The sequence below is a fragment of the Haliotis asinina genome, chromosome 12 (assembly GCF_037392515.1).
Source record: "Haliotis asinina isolate JCU_RB_2024 chromosome 12, JCU_Hal_asi_v2, whole genome shotgun sequence".
Classification (NCBI taxonomy): Eukaryota; Metazoa; Mollusca; class Gastropoda; order Lepetellida; family Haliotidae; genus Haliotis; species Haliotis asinina.
In genome coordinates this window covers 29,996,237-30,011,229 of record NC_090291.1, presented here as the reverse complement: position 1 = coordinate 30,011,229, position 14,993 = coordinate 29,996,237, and the positions used below count along the sequence as shown (strand labels likewise).

Genomic DNA, 14,993 nt, shown 5'->3' with positions numbered 1-14,993 from the left:
TATTCTAGACCCTAGACAAGCTGATAAAGGATTACGGTGTGAAGGGATTCTCTGATGTATTGATAGCCAGGTCCGTGACAGAGGGACTTTGTCATTTGTAAGTACAAGTGCTCTATATATTGTATGTGATTTGAATCTGAAACTTATCCTTTCAAAATGAAAAGAATTTCTAGACGTCATAGGTTGTGAAAGGTCATGGTTTCCTGAGGTGACCAACAAACTCAGTGACACTGGATACATCTTTCCTCCAATGTGAACTAATGACTGATGTCCGATCAGTTTGATTTAGTTTATGTAGACCCGTAAAGATCTGGGTTAGAATTAGTCTGACTTATTAGAAACATGTCATCGTATCATGCTATTGATCACTGGATTGTCTGGTCCAGACTCATATTTACAGAAGAATGCCATATAGCTGAAATATTGCTGAGTGAGGCATAAAACAACAAACTAATTTATGTATGTAATCTAGTTTATGCACAAATTATAAAATCACTGTCTATAAAGTGCACACACCTCTGCACTGTAACTTTGTGTTCCTTTACAGAGTACAGAACGCTGGTCTAGGAGGGTTGAAGCACAACACAGTGGTCGTTGGATGGCCGTATGGCTGGAGACATGACTCAGATGAAAGGAGTTACAAAGTGTTCCTGGGTCAGTGCTTCAATAGACTCACAACCTAACATGCCCCTCACCAACTGGAGAAAGTCTGTAGTAATATACTAGCCTTGTTTCACCAAACTGAATTCTTGATCCTGTCTTTCAAACTAGTGATTATATTAAGAGATTTGTCCCAAACTTTATTCTTCAAGATCTGTTTTGGGAACAGAACTTCCTGGCTATTATTCAAAATGCCGATGCATTTGTAGATGCAGATTTGAATTTCAGGTTTTGCTATTCATAATTTTCAAATATAATTTGTAGAAACTAAAAATACTTTAATAAACATATAAACATTGATTGAGAAATCTTCTTAATGAATAAAATTTTGGCCAAACAAAATCACTGGCTAGGACACCTTTATGATGATGTATCCATGTTCCTCCTATATTGCAGACACTGTACGGAATGTGGGAGCTGGACAGTTGGCCCTGTTGGTGTGTAAAGGGGTCGCAATGTTCCCTGACAATGAGAAACTGCGTGGTACGATTGATGTCTGGTGGATTGTTCATGATGGCGGGCTGTTGATGTTGCTGCCCTTCCTTCTGAGGATGGATCGATCATGGAAGAACTGCAAGCTGAGGATCTTTACTGTTGCTCGTATCCTTTCATCTTTTGATGCCCCTGGATGGGTGGTCACCCAATTGTATGTGCCGATACCGTTGAACTGCTGCAAGTCCACTCAGACAATCATCTGTGTATTTTTGCAATTCAAGCAACTCTGAAAGGCCTAGGTGATATTTGTTGAGTATAAGACTCATATTTCTAGAGTATTTTGAATATGTGTAGAGTTAAAGATTTAATGATCAGTCACTCAAGAGTGTTTTGAAAGTAGTCATTGTCATTATTGTCTGTCTCTTTCAACACTGTACAGTTCATTCAGCTCTGGGTTAACTCTCCATATATGTGTAAAATGTCTGTGATGCACAAACTCCAGATATTTCAGAGTTAGGCATGCAGACCCATGAAGATCCAGATTAGACGCATTAGACACAATCTCTTGATCACTGGATTGTCTGGTCCAGACTCAATTATTTATGGGCCAACACCTGGAATATTACAGAAAATCTTTAGCCATCTATAAGAATAGACTTACGAACTGTTAGATACATTGTTAGCTGAGATATGAATCATTGCTTAATATAATGTCTGTCACTTGTTAGACTTTCTGTTTTAAAGCTGCAATATGTCAAATCAATTCAGTAAAGCCCCACTAGGGAGGAAACTGTTCCTTAATGAGTGTAGAAATGGAAGACAACTCGATTGAGATGATGAAGGATTTGAAGACTTACCTTTACCAGCTGCGTATTGAGGCTGAGGTCAACGTTGTAGAGATGGTGGGTGATGATGTCATGCATGATGCTACTAGTGATGATGAATGATGACAGAGTCCTTGAGAACATTCATAAGATAGGTGACAGTGGTGTGTTGTAGTGTGACAAATGCCCTTTATTTGTCATTTAAGCAGCACTAAATGACTGTTACTTGATATTGTTACTGATAAGCAGCAAAGCTAATAACTGAATGATATTTTAGCATTTCTTCTGAAAAGAATCAGCTGATAACAAAAGACAACAAGTGTTTGGATGACCATCTTTCAGTGATAATACCATGAATTCCTGTTCCAGAGCACCATCGACATATCTGCGTACACATATGAGCGTACACTGATGATGGAGCAGAGGACACAGATGTTAAGGGACATGAGACTGAAAAAGATGGAGGTGAGTGTCACTATTAGGCTAGAGATACAAAATTATTTTTATCTTTTTTTTTATTCTTGAAAAAGTATGACTGGAGAATCCATAAAACAAGAAATAAAACTGATCTGGCCTTACCTTGATACCTCTATATATCAAATTAACCATCTGTGTTCAAATTTCCCGGAATCCGCAGTCACTAACTTTTGGAGAACCAATACATAATTGGCAGTGCTGTAAGATTTTGTCTGAATTTGAGTTCTCCTGTAGTCACAACAGTTTGACTTTAAAACTGTTGCAATTTTTTTTGTCAATATATATAAAACTATAACTGTAAAATATAATTTCTGCTAGATGAATATCACAAGCAGTTTCTCACTTACTATATTGATTTTCCTCAGCCACAAGCCATTGTGGATAGATCCCACCTGACACCCTCAGATGTGATGTTACGTCTTGACCCAGTCCCTGAGGAGAATGATGACGAGAGCTCTACCGACCCCTCTGATCACAGTAAACGCAACCAGTTCACCTTCACTCCTCAGCAAGGGGGGCAACTCCTCAATCTCAAGCCGTAAGTAGAGTCAGCTCTTGCTGGCCGCCAATGAAGCCAGCTACTAATTGAAGAAGTGTTGGAAAACAGGTGCCCCTTTTGGAAGTACAAAGGGAAAATGCAAACTTCATTCTATGACCATGGTTCTTGATAAAGACTCTGTAACAGCGTATCAAAGTACATCCAGTGAATCTTATTTCACATTGAGTTTGAAACAACTTCTTTACCTCCTAACTGCTTGACACTTTAGCTCCTACACTTTAACAATGGCTTGAAATAACACTAATATCCAGGGATTATTGAGGCTGCCAAATTTATTTCATGTAGGGAATAATGGCATTTTGTTCAAAATTGGGATGTTTTTTTAAGATTCTTCTTCCCTTATTTATAGAGTTGTCTGGGTTGTGTATTCACAACAAAAATGTAACATTAGGCATCTTCCTCCTTTTTGATATGTAATCATTGAACTGCAAGTCCTCTTGACCTAGCCATCACATTTGTTACAACTAAATTAACATGTTTTGAAATTTTGTCTGTTTCTATTAGGGACATATTTTCTGTAGCTGTGAATCTGAATATCAACCTCTGAACAAGTCTGTGTAAACCACTGTGACATCACGTGGGGAAAATGCCCCCAACTGTCTGTGGTGCAGTGATCTGGAAGTGTATCAACATTAACTTGGGATCACAATTGCAGTGTGTCAGTATTAATGACATCAGAAGAAGAGATGATAAAAGACCACAGATTATACACCAAGTGTTGGAAACAAAGAGGAATATGATGTTTTTGTGTAGATGCTGACACCATCATCCCTTGCATGCTTATGGTTTAGCATCTACACCAAAATTTCACATGCTGTAAAGAACTTCTCAATCCATAAAATTGGTCCTCTTCATCATCCCAGCTTCCAAAGTCACTTAAGGAGGCTTGCAATATCAAACGTGATTCTTTATATTTTTTAATTAATGAAGTCCATGTTGTGTGACTTTCAATGAATATCAAAACCATATTATATTATTCCAACACTTCTTCAATTAGAGAAAGGTACCAGTTGAAGCTTTGTCTAATATAAATGCCAGTAGTTGATATACTCCCACCGTCTACAGCTTCTCAACACTTCAACATTAAGTAAATCTCATATGGAATTGGGTTAATGCATGATTCCAGCTTAACATCTGATACACCATACTATGGAAGGGGCAGTATTAACTTCTGAATATTCTTAGCACAAACTCTTCTGACACATTGCTCTCCCTTGAGTTGGTCTGTCAGATGCATAGAGGATACTAAACGACCTACTGTGTAATACCATTTTTATTAAACGAGTTAGTGATTTGGTATCAAACGAGCAAAAGCGAAATGGTATTTCACAGAAGCGAGTGTAGTATTCTGTTTATTACTCGCCAACACAAATTGACAGCAACTGCAGCAAAATTGCCTACAGTGTGAGGACTCTCAGCTTTCCGCAAGTCAAACAAAGTCTAGTAAAACTGCGACAACAACATTAGCATTGTAACATCACAACTTTGAACCATTTTGACGTCATATGTCAAGCGGTATTACACTAGTGCAATATTGCTGTAAAAATGTTACACTGCAGTATCTTCAATGGGCGAGTAATAATTTGAATTACACTTTTCTATGTATATCCATTACACTGAAGGGGTTCATTTTCTAATGCAAATTATTTTGCTAGATTAAGATATGATGGTGAGGGGCTTTAACCAATCAAAACTGACTGAGTGAGATGTGCAGAACATACATGTATTTATATAGAGGAAGGGATAGAGTGTAATGTCATATAGTGGATGGATAGTGTGTATAATTTACTATGATATAGTATATTTACTAGTATATTTATATGGCAGGTTGTTATGTTGGATGGTTTGGTATAGACATATGGGATTGTTAGGGTGTAATGTTATACACCAGATAGGCTTTGTGAAATGTGATGTAGTGGATGGGAAGGTGTAATGTTATACACTAGATAGGCTTTGTGAAATGTTATGTAGTGGATGGGAAGGTGTAATGTTATACACTAGATAGGCTTTGTGAAATGTTATGTAGTGGATGGGAAGGTGTTATGTTATACACTAGATAGGCTTTGTGAAATGTTATGTAGTGGATGGGAAGGTGTTATGTTATACACTAGATAGGCTTTGTGAAATGTGATGTAGTGGATGGGAAGGTGTTATGTTATACACTAGATAGGCTTTGTGAAATGTGATGTAGTGGATGGGAAGGTGTTATGTTATACACTAGATAGGCTTTGTGAAATGTGATGTAGTGGATGGGAAGGTGTTATGTTATACACCAGATAGGCTTTGTGAAATGTGATGTAGTGGATGGGAAGGTGTTATGTTATACACTAGATAGGCTTTGTGAAATGTTATGTAGTGGATGGGAAGGTGTTATGTTATACACTAGATAGGCTTTGTGAAATGTTATGTAGTGGATGGGAAGGTGTTATGTTATACACTAGATAGGCTTTGTGAAATGTGATGTAGTGGATGGGAAGGTGTTATGTTATACACCAGATAGGCTTTGTGAAATGTGATGTAGTGGATGGGAAGGTGTTATGTTATACACCAGATAGGCTTTGTGAAATGTGATGTAGTGGATGGGAAGGTGTTATGTTATACACCAGATAGGCTTTGTGAAATGTTATGTAGTGGATGGGAAGGTGTTGTGTTATACACTAGATAGGCTTTGTGAAATGTTATGTAGTGGATGGGAAGGTGTTATGTTATACACTAGATAGGCTTTGTGAAATGTGATGTAGTGGATGGGAAGGTGTTATGTTATACACTAGATAGGCTTTGTGAAATGTGATGTAGTGGATGGGAAGGTGTTATGTTATACACTAGATAGGCTTTGTGAAATGTTATGTAGTGGATGGGAAGGTGTTATGTTATACACTAGATAGGCTTTGTGAAATGTGATGTAGTGGATGGGAAGGTGTTATGTTATACACTAGATAGGCTTTGTGAAATGTGATGTTATACATATATATGTAATGGATAGTATGGACATCCCATATAAGGCATGAACAGAGCAGATTGTTAGACAGGATGGATTTATATGAATGTGTGGCATTGGTAGATTCTAACAATACATGGGATCAATGCAGGAAGAGACATGTGTAATAATTACCGTGTATGTAACGGGCAAGTCCAAATTGTGCTGTGCTGTGACATAAATCAATGCAGAAGATTCACAACATGGCATGGCGTTGGCAGACATAATGAAAATATGAGTTGTGTGTTTACACGTGTGGAATAATCCTCTCTGATGGCATATTTCTGATCACACGTAACTGGAATTCACATGGTACAGTTAACTAGTTTCATTTGCTAATTGTCTGCCACACAATGTCTGTCTTACTACCCAGGCCCTGTTTCACAAAGCTATCAAAACTGCTATACTGTAACATGGACATACAATAGCTGTAGCGCTTAAATGACTTCGTGAAACTGGGCCCTGATGTAGTGTGTAATTGTTGCTGAGGAAGCAGAAGCGTGAACGTGGGTTTGATGCCACTGTGAACAGTATTCCTGTCATATATGGCTTAGCAACTTGATGTGGGAGAAAAGTTCTTGGATATTTACCATTTTGGTGCAGACATCCCTGAAGTGTTGAGGCAGCCTAGTGGTTAAAGCGTTCACTCGACACACCAAAGGTATGGGTTTGATTCTCCACATGGGTTCAATGTGCAGCTCATTTCTGGTGTTGCTATTGCTGGAATATTGCTAAAAGTGGCATAAAACTTAACTCACTCACCCTGTAGGAACAAAATCTCAGCAATAATTAGCCACTGTCAGAGATGACTGTTCAGCCAAGCCCCTTGGTAATATATCAGAATGGAAGATGATGTGTGTATTTCAAGGGGAGGATGCTGTCGATGATGATGTATGCATGTTTCACGATGTACCGGCAGTGTGCACGTCTGTCCTGCTGCAGTACGGACACAGCAACATCATTGCCATGCTTGTTGTTTCAGATCTTCTCAGTCACTTCCTAAGCCGTAAGAAGCTTAACCTCTATGCAACCACTATCACAGCTATTTTAGGAATATCAGATGGAATGTCTCTGTGATAAATCCCATTGCAAAATATAAGAAATAGAATAAATGCTTCATTCGGTACTTTGGATGGCTCCAATAAACAGCTGCATTTTTTGTAGTAGAGGATATTGGATTTACAATATTGATAAACTGCAAATGATGAAACCAAGAGGGACACTGATGATGATGAAAAATTAAGGGAAAATGTGAAAAGAATCTACTTATCACAGAGTCATTGATTGTCTGATGTTCCAAACTTTGCATCACTAATCACTTCCTTTTACACCTTGACGTCTTTGTGCTAACATGTTCCCCTTGTACGAAGATGAAACTATTCTCCATGCTTACCCGTGTGACTTCAATACATGAGTAGTATATGTGTCTAGTTACATGTCATCATTTGTAGCTAGCACACACATTCCTCATTTTACTGTTATAGAAATACGTCTTGTAGACAGTTTTATATGTTAGACACATTTAAGAATTAGAATATTGAGGAATTAGAATATTGAGTGTACTGTAATTGGAGCTTTTGTCCTAAAGGATTTTTGTGATGCACCCCCCTTTAAAATCAGATGGAAATATTCACTTTAAGTAGCTTGTTTTGGCTTGAAATGTTTTCACCGATAGCGTCGCAGATTACGATTGTGGTACCTGTCCCATTTAAATGGTATTGCATTTTTGAATAGTTGTGTTATATTCTTTTACACATTTTCACTTAACTGTAATGATTTGGGTTAAAACCAAATCTTTAGCAGCCCATAATTTGATCAGTGTCCACACTGTCAGACTAGGTTGATGCATGTGATTGTGTTCAAACTGCATGGATCAGTGCTGCTACTGACTGACAGTCACAAGATTCTCTCAGCTTGATCAACAGCATAATGCCAGAATACTGCTGAACGTGACATGGCATTACAAACAAACAGAATTTGTTCACTTTCTCAGATCATTTTTATTGTTTACTGTGCATGGTAGAAATGTTATGACATCAACAAGATGAACATGTGATTGTAAAATGTAATTCTCAAGATTTCAGGCTGCAATTTGTTATGTTTGAACCCAACACCAACTACTAACTGCTTAGCATCAACAAATGCTTGTTCTGCATGTATTGTCACTAATATGACACCCTGATTTGACTGAAGTCTTTAATCCCATATTTCAAAGAAATTTGGGGCACCTATGACATCGTGTGATGAATGAAACCTTTTATGGAAATCAAATTAAATTCTGTGGAATCTTTCTTGTTCCAGTTGGGAAATTTCCAGTGCTCATGTTGGCCTTTTTCTAAAACAAAATGTGTTTTCTGTTCTTATCAGTTCAACTTAAATATTCACATTTTGTTGAGAACATCATTTGTCGGATGTTTTTTCAAGAGCATTAAATATAAAGTGTTTCGTTGACCTGGCATTCCGTCCTTGCTTTGACACATGTTGTCATGTCTTGTGGACCTAGTACTAATAAGTCTTGCTCACAGTACTAGGACATGGTGGTACATCAATCATTAATGTATGAATGATTACAAGAAACGGTGTGTCGTGGCCAAGGTAGGTATGAGCTTGTTGTCCTTGAAGCAAATTACAGTAATGTTACTCAGATAAAGGTTAAGTTCAAATATGATGTTTCCCAGACCTTGACAGAATCTGTAGCTGCCACTAAGTCCAAGTGTTGAACAAGTATTGGAAATCTGTAGAAACCAGTAGAAGACAACAATGACAATGCATGTTTACGTGGAGGGCGTAACATGAGGTGACAGCTCACCTGGTAAATGACTAGATTGTGTTATGTTAGCCCATGCAAAGCTGTCATGTCACAAGGCAGGGGAAGTATAGTGATGCTTGTGGCGGAAAGGAGGTGGATGGGTGACGTGTTCAGCAAGCTTCATGACCCCAAGCTTCAGTTTTGCTCCACACTGTTTCTTTCAAAGGTTAAAATGTGTCTGCACACAAGTGATGGAGTATGAAAAAGACACCAATGAGTAGAAGTCTGAATTTCAGATTAGCATAAATATATATGTATACTTTTATAGTCATAGACACTTTCCCACTTTGCTTTGAAAGATTGTTCTAGAGATATTCTAATCAGTTTATTTTTACATGAATGTTCTAAGCAATATGAGAGGTTTGCTGTGGAAGCAGGTGAGCTACAGGGCCTATGGTTGAGAGTTTGTTGATCACACGAGTTATTTCCCCTTCTATTCCCCTAGCTACTCCTTCATCATCAGTTACATGATCATGATGATTATCACCACGGGTTATTATTTTGTTCATGCCCTTGAATGTATGATATATATGTATATATTGTGCATCCCTTATACTCATGTTTATGTGAGATTATTGTCTCTTATTGTCCAGGCTGAAGCATTTTATGACAGCCTCATAGCAAGTGAATTATTTCATGTAAACCCAGTAGGTTGCAAAGCTTTATATTTAGATAGTATTGAGAGCTTGTCCAACCTTTTTAGAAGTAATTATGTGTGAGTCTGGGCTTTTATTCATGATGGTAGCTATGCCCCTGAATGCAAAACATTGCATCACATTTGTTAAAGAATTGACCATGGCTGCAAATATATATATGAGGGTGTATAGTCACCCTTTTGTGTGACAAGTCAACAGTCCTTTCATGACTTTATGTTCAGACACCAAAAACATGTTTCCAAACTTCACCAAGTCTCAAAACTCCCCCTGACCATGTAAATCCCCAAGCCTTGCTGCACCCATATCTGTTGTATGTTCCTGAGTATATTGTAGTTCTTATGTTTTCAGAGACACAAAAAATGTGAGGAGAATGCACACTGCAGTGCGACTCAATGAACACATCGTAGAGAAATCCCATGATGCTCAACTTGTGATTCTTAACCTACCTGCACCACCAAAGACAAGTGCTGGGGAAGAAAACTGTATCCTTTACGTTGCGGAATACACTTCCTTATTGACTTCCTCTTTAGGGCATTTGGGGATGTACAATATTGACCAAGCTGCATGGATAACAACTCCTTTTATTTCATAAGTGCAACATTTCAGTTTAGAATCTTGTACCAATGTCAAGCCTGGTTTATAATGGTACAAGAATCTGTATGGAAATGTTGCACTCACCAAATAAATGATATTGTTACCTCTAAAGTTTTGTTCAGTATTGCACATATTCACTGGCATCAGTCTAGTGGAGGAGGAAGTTAATCAATTTCGGCATGTTTTAATGACACAGGCTTTGGGGAGAAAATTGTTATTTTTATGTTAGTATGAAATGAAAGCTGACTTGTCCTAGGCATTGGGGAGTGGGATTTTGGAACACCTCCTGACACTCAGTCATAGCTTTCAACTTTCAGTTTTTCTGATGTAAAGGTTGAAACACAAGGTATTGAGAACTTATTGCCTAAGTTATTTGAAACTTTTCCATAGCGAAAAACCATGTTACAAATCGTCTCCATGTTCTGAAAATGAAATTCTCCTTGACCAGCGCCAGACATGGAGTTCCTGGAAGTGTTGACAGAGGGTCTGGACCGAGTACTGATGGTGAGAGGAAGTGGTCGTGAGGTCATCACCATCTATTCTTGATGACCTTTCACCTAGGTCAAGGTCAGCGCAGAAGTCACATATCAGGGAGGCAAACAGTTGCTTGATGAGAAGAGACTTGAAATCAAACCAAGGATGTGATATCACTAATGGATAAGCAGGAGGACAGTTTATTTTGATAACATCGGTATACACTTTGAAGCTGTTGTGGTGAATGGATGGAAAATTATTTTAGTAAACTATTTAGGGCAGGGGAAGATATTTTGTGGCAATTCCAATAACTTATGTAATCCATTAATGTAAATATAAATATCAGTGTATGATCTATATCATAAATCAATTTTCCGACAAGCGATATTCTAATCACAGTATTTAAAGCTTAATCATTTCTTTTCTCTTTGTCAATAATAATTGGATAAAGACAGTTTTAACAAATGTCATTCCATGGCCTTTTCAGAAAGGACTAAAACCTTTCCATATTTTTGTCATGACATTGTTTCTATTACCATGGTGACCATGACTTGAATTACAGCCTTGTTAACTAACATCATTGCCAGTTCAACTTAATTTTCTCTCCATGATACATGAAGCTGTTTAGATATACCTCAGTTACTGTGTTGCTAAGCAACCAGGCAAGGTCACATTTTATTGGACTTTCTGTCATCTGCATATTATGTTGCAATGTACATAGTGCGCTGGAACTTGTGATTTAAATTATGGAGACATTCTATGTATATCCAGTATTTAATGTCAGATGGTGTACATATCAAATAGTGTTATATTCATCAGAGCAGAGAAGGGTTGTCTTTTGGCAGTGGTTACCCCAAAGGCACTTGGAATGCTTTTGAGGGAGTTATCTTCAATCATAGATTTTGAGTTCTGGATTTCAATCATGTGCGCTAGCACCCTTATTGTATTGCGTTTACTATAGGACTAAAAAAATCAAAACATGACGTGCCAATTATTGCCTCTTATTCCTGTTCAAATCATATGATATATTACAATAATTGTATTTTGAACAATGCCACAAAAGTCCCTGATTTATGCTCCTCTGAATTTTGTCCAAACTTCTTTTTTTCTAAAGTGGCGATACAATGTGATAATATTTTTTTGTCACATTGCAGGCATTGTGTTCATGGATTTCACGAATCTGCAAACATGACCATATTAATGAAATGGCTCAATGATTTCAGTCAAGACCAATATTGTTTTTTTATTTCTGGATGTCCTTGTTATTTATTTTGTGCTGAAAATACATGTTTCATCATCTTCAGTCTTATTATACATTATAAAAACATCTCCCATCCATCAAATGTGGACTTCCTTATGCCTGGATGTAGTGGTTCAAAACTTCAATAAACATCTGTCTCAGCGGAACACCAAATACTGTCTGGTTTCAGTTTACTGCTAAGATACCACACTCAACTGCTTGGCATAAATCACAGCTTTTCTCCATGTACCTAGAGAATGCTGATTCAATGCTATTTTAGTTACGGATAAAGTTGACATGAAGGATATAACATCATTATAAACAAACATGGATTTTTACAAAATTTACAATGTTTAGTTTGAAAAGATTTATCAGCCTGTGTTGAAATATTGAATGTGGACATTATAAATATAAGTTTTTTTTATTTTTGTACTTCTTGAAAATTCTTATTATCCAGAATGTAGAAACTAAGGGTACTACAAAGGTAAATTTTTTTATCCAACAGAACTAAGTTCCTTATAGCTGCTCTGCTGACTTTGACATATCACCATGGCAACCACCAACTATATATATGCTCCTGTTCAGACAACTTGTTCCATAACAGAATGAATTATGTTGGACTCAGTACTTGTATTATTTCAGTCAGGTAGAGAAGATTTAATGACAAGTGTCATGTTATTTCTAGACTATTATTTCATTGTGATAGAAGATTTTAATGCTGGCAGTAATTTCATGATAAGGCCATAATGAAATCACGTTCCTGTATATTTCGTGTTGTGTACTGCTGGAAATATATATCTGATAGACATGGGCAACATATTTTGTAGTACATTTTTTCATTGGCAGGTTCCAGTTTTGTTGGTTTGTCATATACAGTGAGACACTGTTGAACCTGGCTGTTCTGTTTGGTGGTATGGGTTATTAATCCACAATGGGGAGATGTCACTCTGCATAAATGTTATATGGTGGCTTTTCACTACATAAGATAATACACCTGTAGTTTGTGGTCCAATTAACGCCTGATATATTTGCTTTTGTATATTTTGACAAAGAAGCAGAATGTATGACACAGTGACTGCTGATGGTAAAGATTTTACTGGAAAGTAATTAGGATATTTTTCAGTTACAGATAGATCAACATTTTATGCCATACCTTGTTTAACAGTGATTACAAATTCACATTTATTTGACTGAGAAACAAATATTTGATATCACCAGAAGATAGTTGTCATTGCATATCTTTTATGTTCATAATCAATGTTTTATCCTTGTTATTACCTGAAGAGCACTTTTAATTTGGACCATTATATCATTTTGATAGTTTATTTCTAGTCACAGGGTCTCAGATGATTTATTTTGTTAAATTATTTTGTTATATTGTGTTTTAATACTTAAATTAAATCAGTTCATTCAGACCTTAGGCATGTGTTGGATACAGGATAGTAAGATTCTGACGTGAAGGATTGACAAAGTTTTCTTGTTTCTCCTCATGTCAGCAAGTTAATGTACTTTCAAATTATGTGAACTGATTTGCATGTTCAAAATATATGAAAACATATCTGTCAACATGGATTACGGAAAATTATCAGTGAAGATTTGTATTGGTGTTATCAATGACTTGATAAAGTTTGCTGAATAAGGTACTTGTATATGAACTTAAGAATGTAGGAGTTGATATCACCCACAGTCAACAGTAGTTATCCCATTGTTATGATGTAATCTGAATTATGCTATTATGTCAGTTTTAGCAGAGATTCCATATGATATTAAGATCAAATACATATAGCATGTTCTTTCTTGTTTTGAGTACTTTTTCTTGTGAAACAATGGTTCCCAAGTAGCTTGATTTTCATGTGAACTTCATCTCTTATGTTTGCATCTTTTATCTGTATGCCTCAAAACTTTACTTGGAATTAACATTTTATATATGTGTGATTTTGTTGGGTTGTTTCCCCTTACAACAAATCGGCCATATTGCCCAGAGTCCTAATCTATGGTTCATGCTTATTGCTTTTGCTGTTATATTGCGTGTGCTGCCCCCTAGTGGGCATCCATGAAAACCTGAATGTCATGTGATTTCATCAACTACTGAGGGAAGCTCCTCAGTGAAGACAAAAAATAGGTTTTGTCTAATAGTTTTGATGATTGTACCTCATAATGTAGTAGTATTAATCTAGGAATATAAATATAAAATCAATATTGATATGAAAAGGGAAAATATTCACAAGTTCAGTAATAGGCCATAGCAAATCAATTATTTGTTCTTCATAAACTTCAGCAAAACAAAACATAGGTCAAATCCCACATGAAAAAGAGTGGAATGAAACTTTTGTATGGCTTATGTGTGAGCCTGTTTTCACACATTGTAACAAACAATACACACAAAAGATTTCAAGAGGCACCTGTTGTTTTTCTTGTCAATAGTTTAAAAAGGAGTTATTTTTGCCTGATACTTTTAACTGAAATGGTAATATGTGCCTTATACAATAAACACTCACAAAATTGAGACCACGGTCTAGTGGAAAGATTTTGACAAACAAATAATGAATTTATTATGGCATAGGTTTGTTTGACAGAGCTTCAACATGTATTATGCTCTTGGTGCTTTATTGTCAATGTGATTTGTTGCCCTAGGTAGTTTGGTAGTTGCTGGCCTTCAAACTTGGGTAATAAGTAAGATACAGTTTTGTCACTACTTTTGTAGATGTATATATACAACGAACCTGTAGTTTTACTGTGTAGCATGCTGATGGTATAATATTCTTCACTCATTGATTTTTGTGTGTGTGATTTCTTCAACAGTGACTCATTCCAATATCTTTACAATCTACAGTCTGTTTGAATAAATTCATTTTGGGTATGTTTACAGTTTAAGTGACAATTTGTATTTTCTAAATCATAAGATGTTGATTATTCAGTGAATAAATCATGGGATCTTTTGACACTGATGGATTGTAATTATATATCTGCCGATATAGATATACATGTCAAAGTATAATAAGGCATTAACAAATGATTAGGAAGAACGGTTTTGAGAGAATGTATGATTGCCATAACACTGTAACCTAAATTATATACTTAACGTTATACATGCATATCTTTGGAGTTTATGAGTGTGCGTTTAAAGAATGTAGTGTGTAGTTGCGTTGTGAAAGACTTCATGCAGTTAGTGTGTACAATTTATCTAATGATAATATCACTATTATTATTAATATTATTATTATACAACAGTAATATGAAATTTGGTGTATGACACAACTCTATGGAAAATGTTTCCATGCGTTTTTC

At 36.4% G+C, this 14,993-nt stretch overlaps 1 protein-coding gene across 3 annotated transcripts in view; it reads left to right on the top strand.

Moving 5' to 3' along the window:
- The window catches only part of LOC137257768 (solute carrier family 12 member 4-like), a 160,742-nt gene extending 146,090 nt beyond the window's left edge, over positions 1 to 14,652 (top strand). For 2 of the 3 annotated variants that reach the window (XM_067795193.1, XM_067795191.1), the window contains 9 exons: positions 9 to 97; positions 548 to 654; positions 1,057 to 1,260; positions 1,906 to 1,997; positions 2,289 to 2,384; positions 2,762 to 2,934; positions 6,915 to 6,938; positions 9,746 to 9,879; positions 10,446 to 14,652. In XM_067795193.1, the coding sequence (XP_067651294.1) occupies positions 9 to 97; positions 548 to 654; positions 1,057 to 1,260; positions 1,906 to 1,997; positions 2,289 to 2,384; positions 2,762 to 2,934; positions 6,915 to 6,938; positions 9,746 to 9,879; positions 10,446 to 10,537 (1,011 nt within the window). In that variant the 3' untranslated portion in view covers positions 10,538 to 14,652. The remainder of the gene's footprint in view (positions 1 to 8; positions 98 to 547; positions 655 to 1,056; positions 1,261 to 1,905; positions 1,998 to 2,288; positions 2,385 to 2,761; positions 2,935 to 6,914; positions 6,939 to 9,745; positions 9,880 to 10,445) is intronic. The other variant, XM_067795192.1, reaches the window with a different exon arrangement.
- Positions 14,653 to 14,993: the final 341 nt, after the last annotated feature.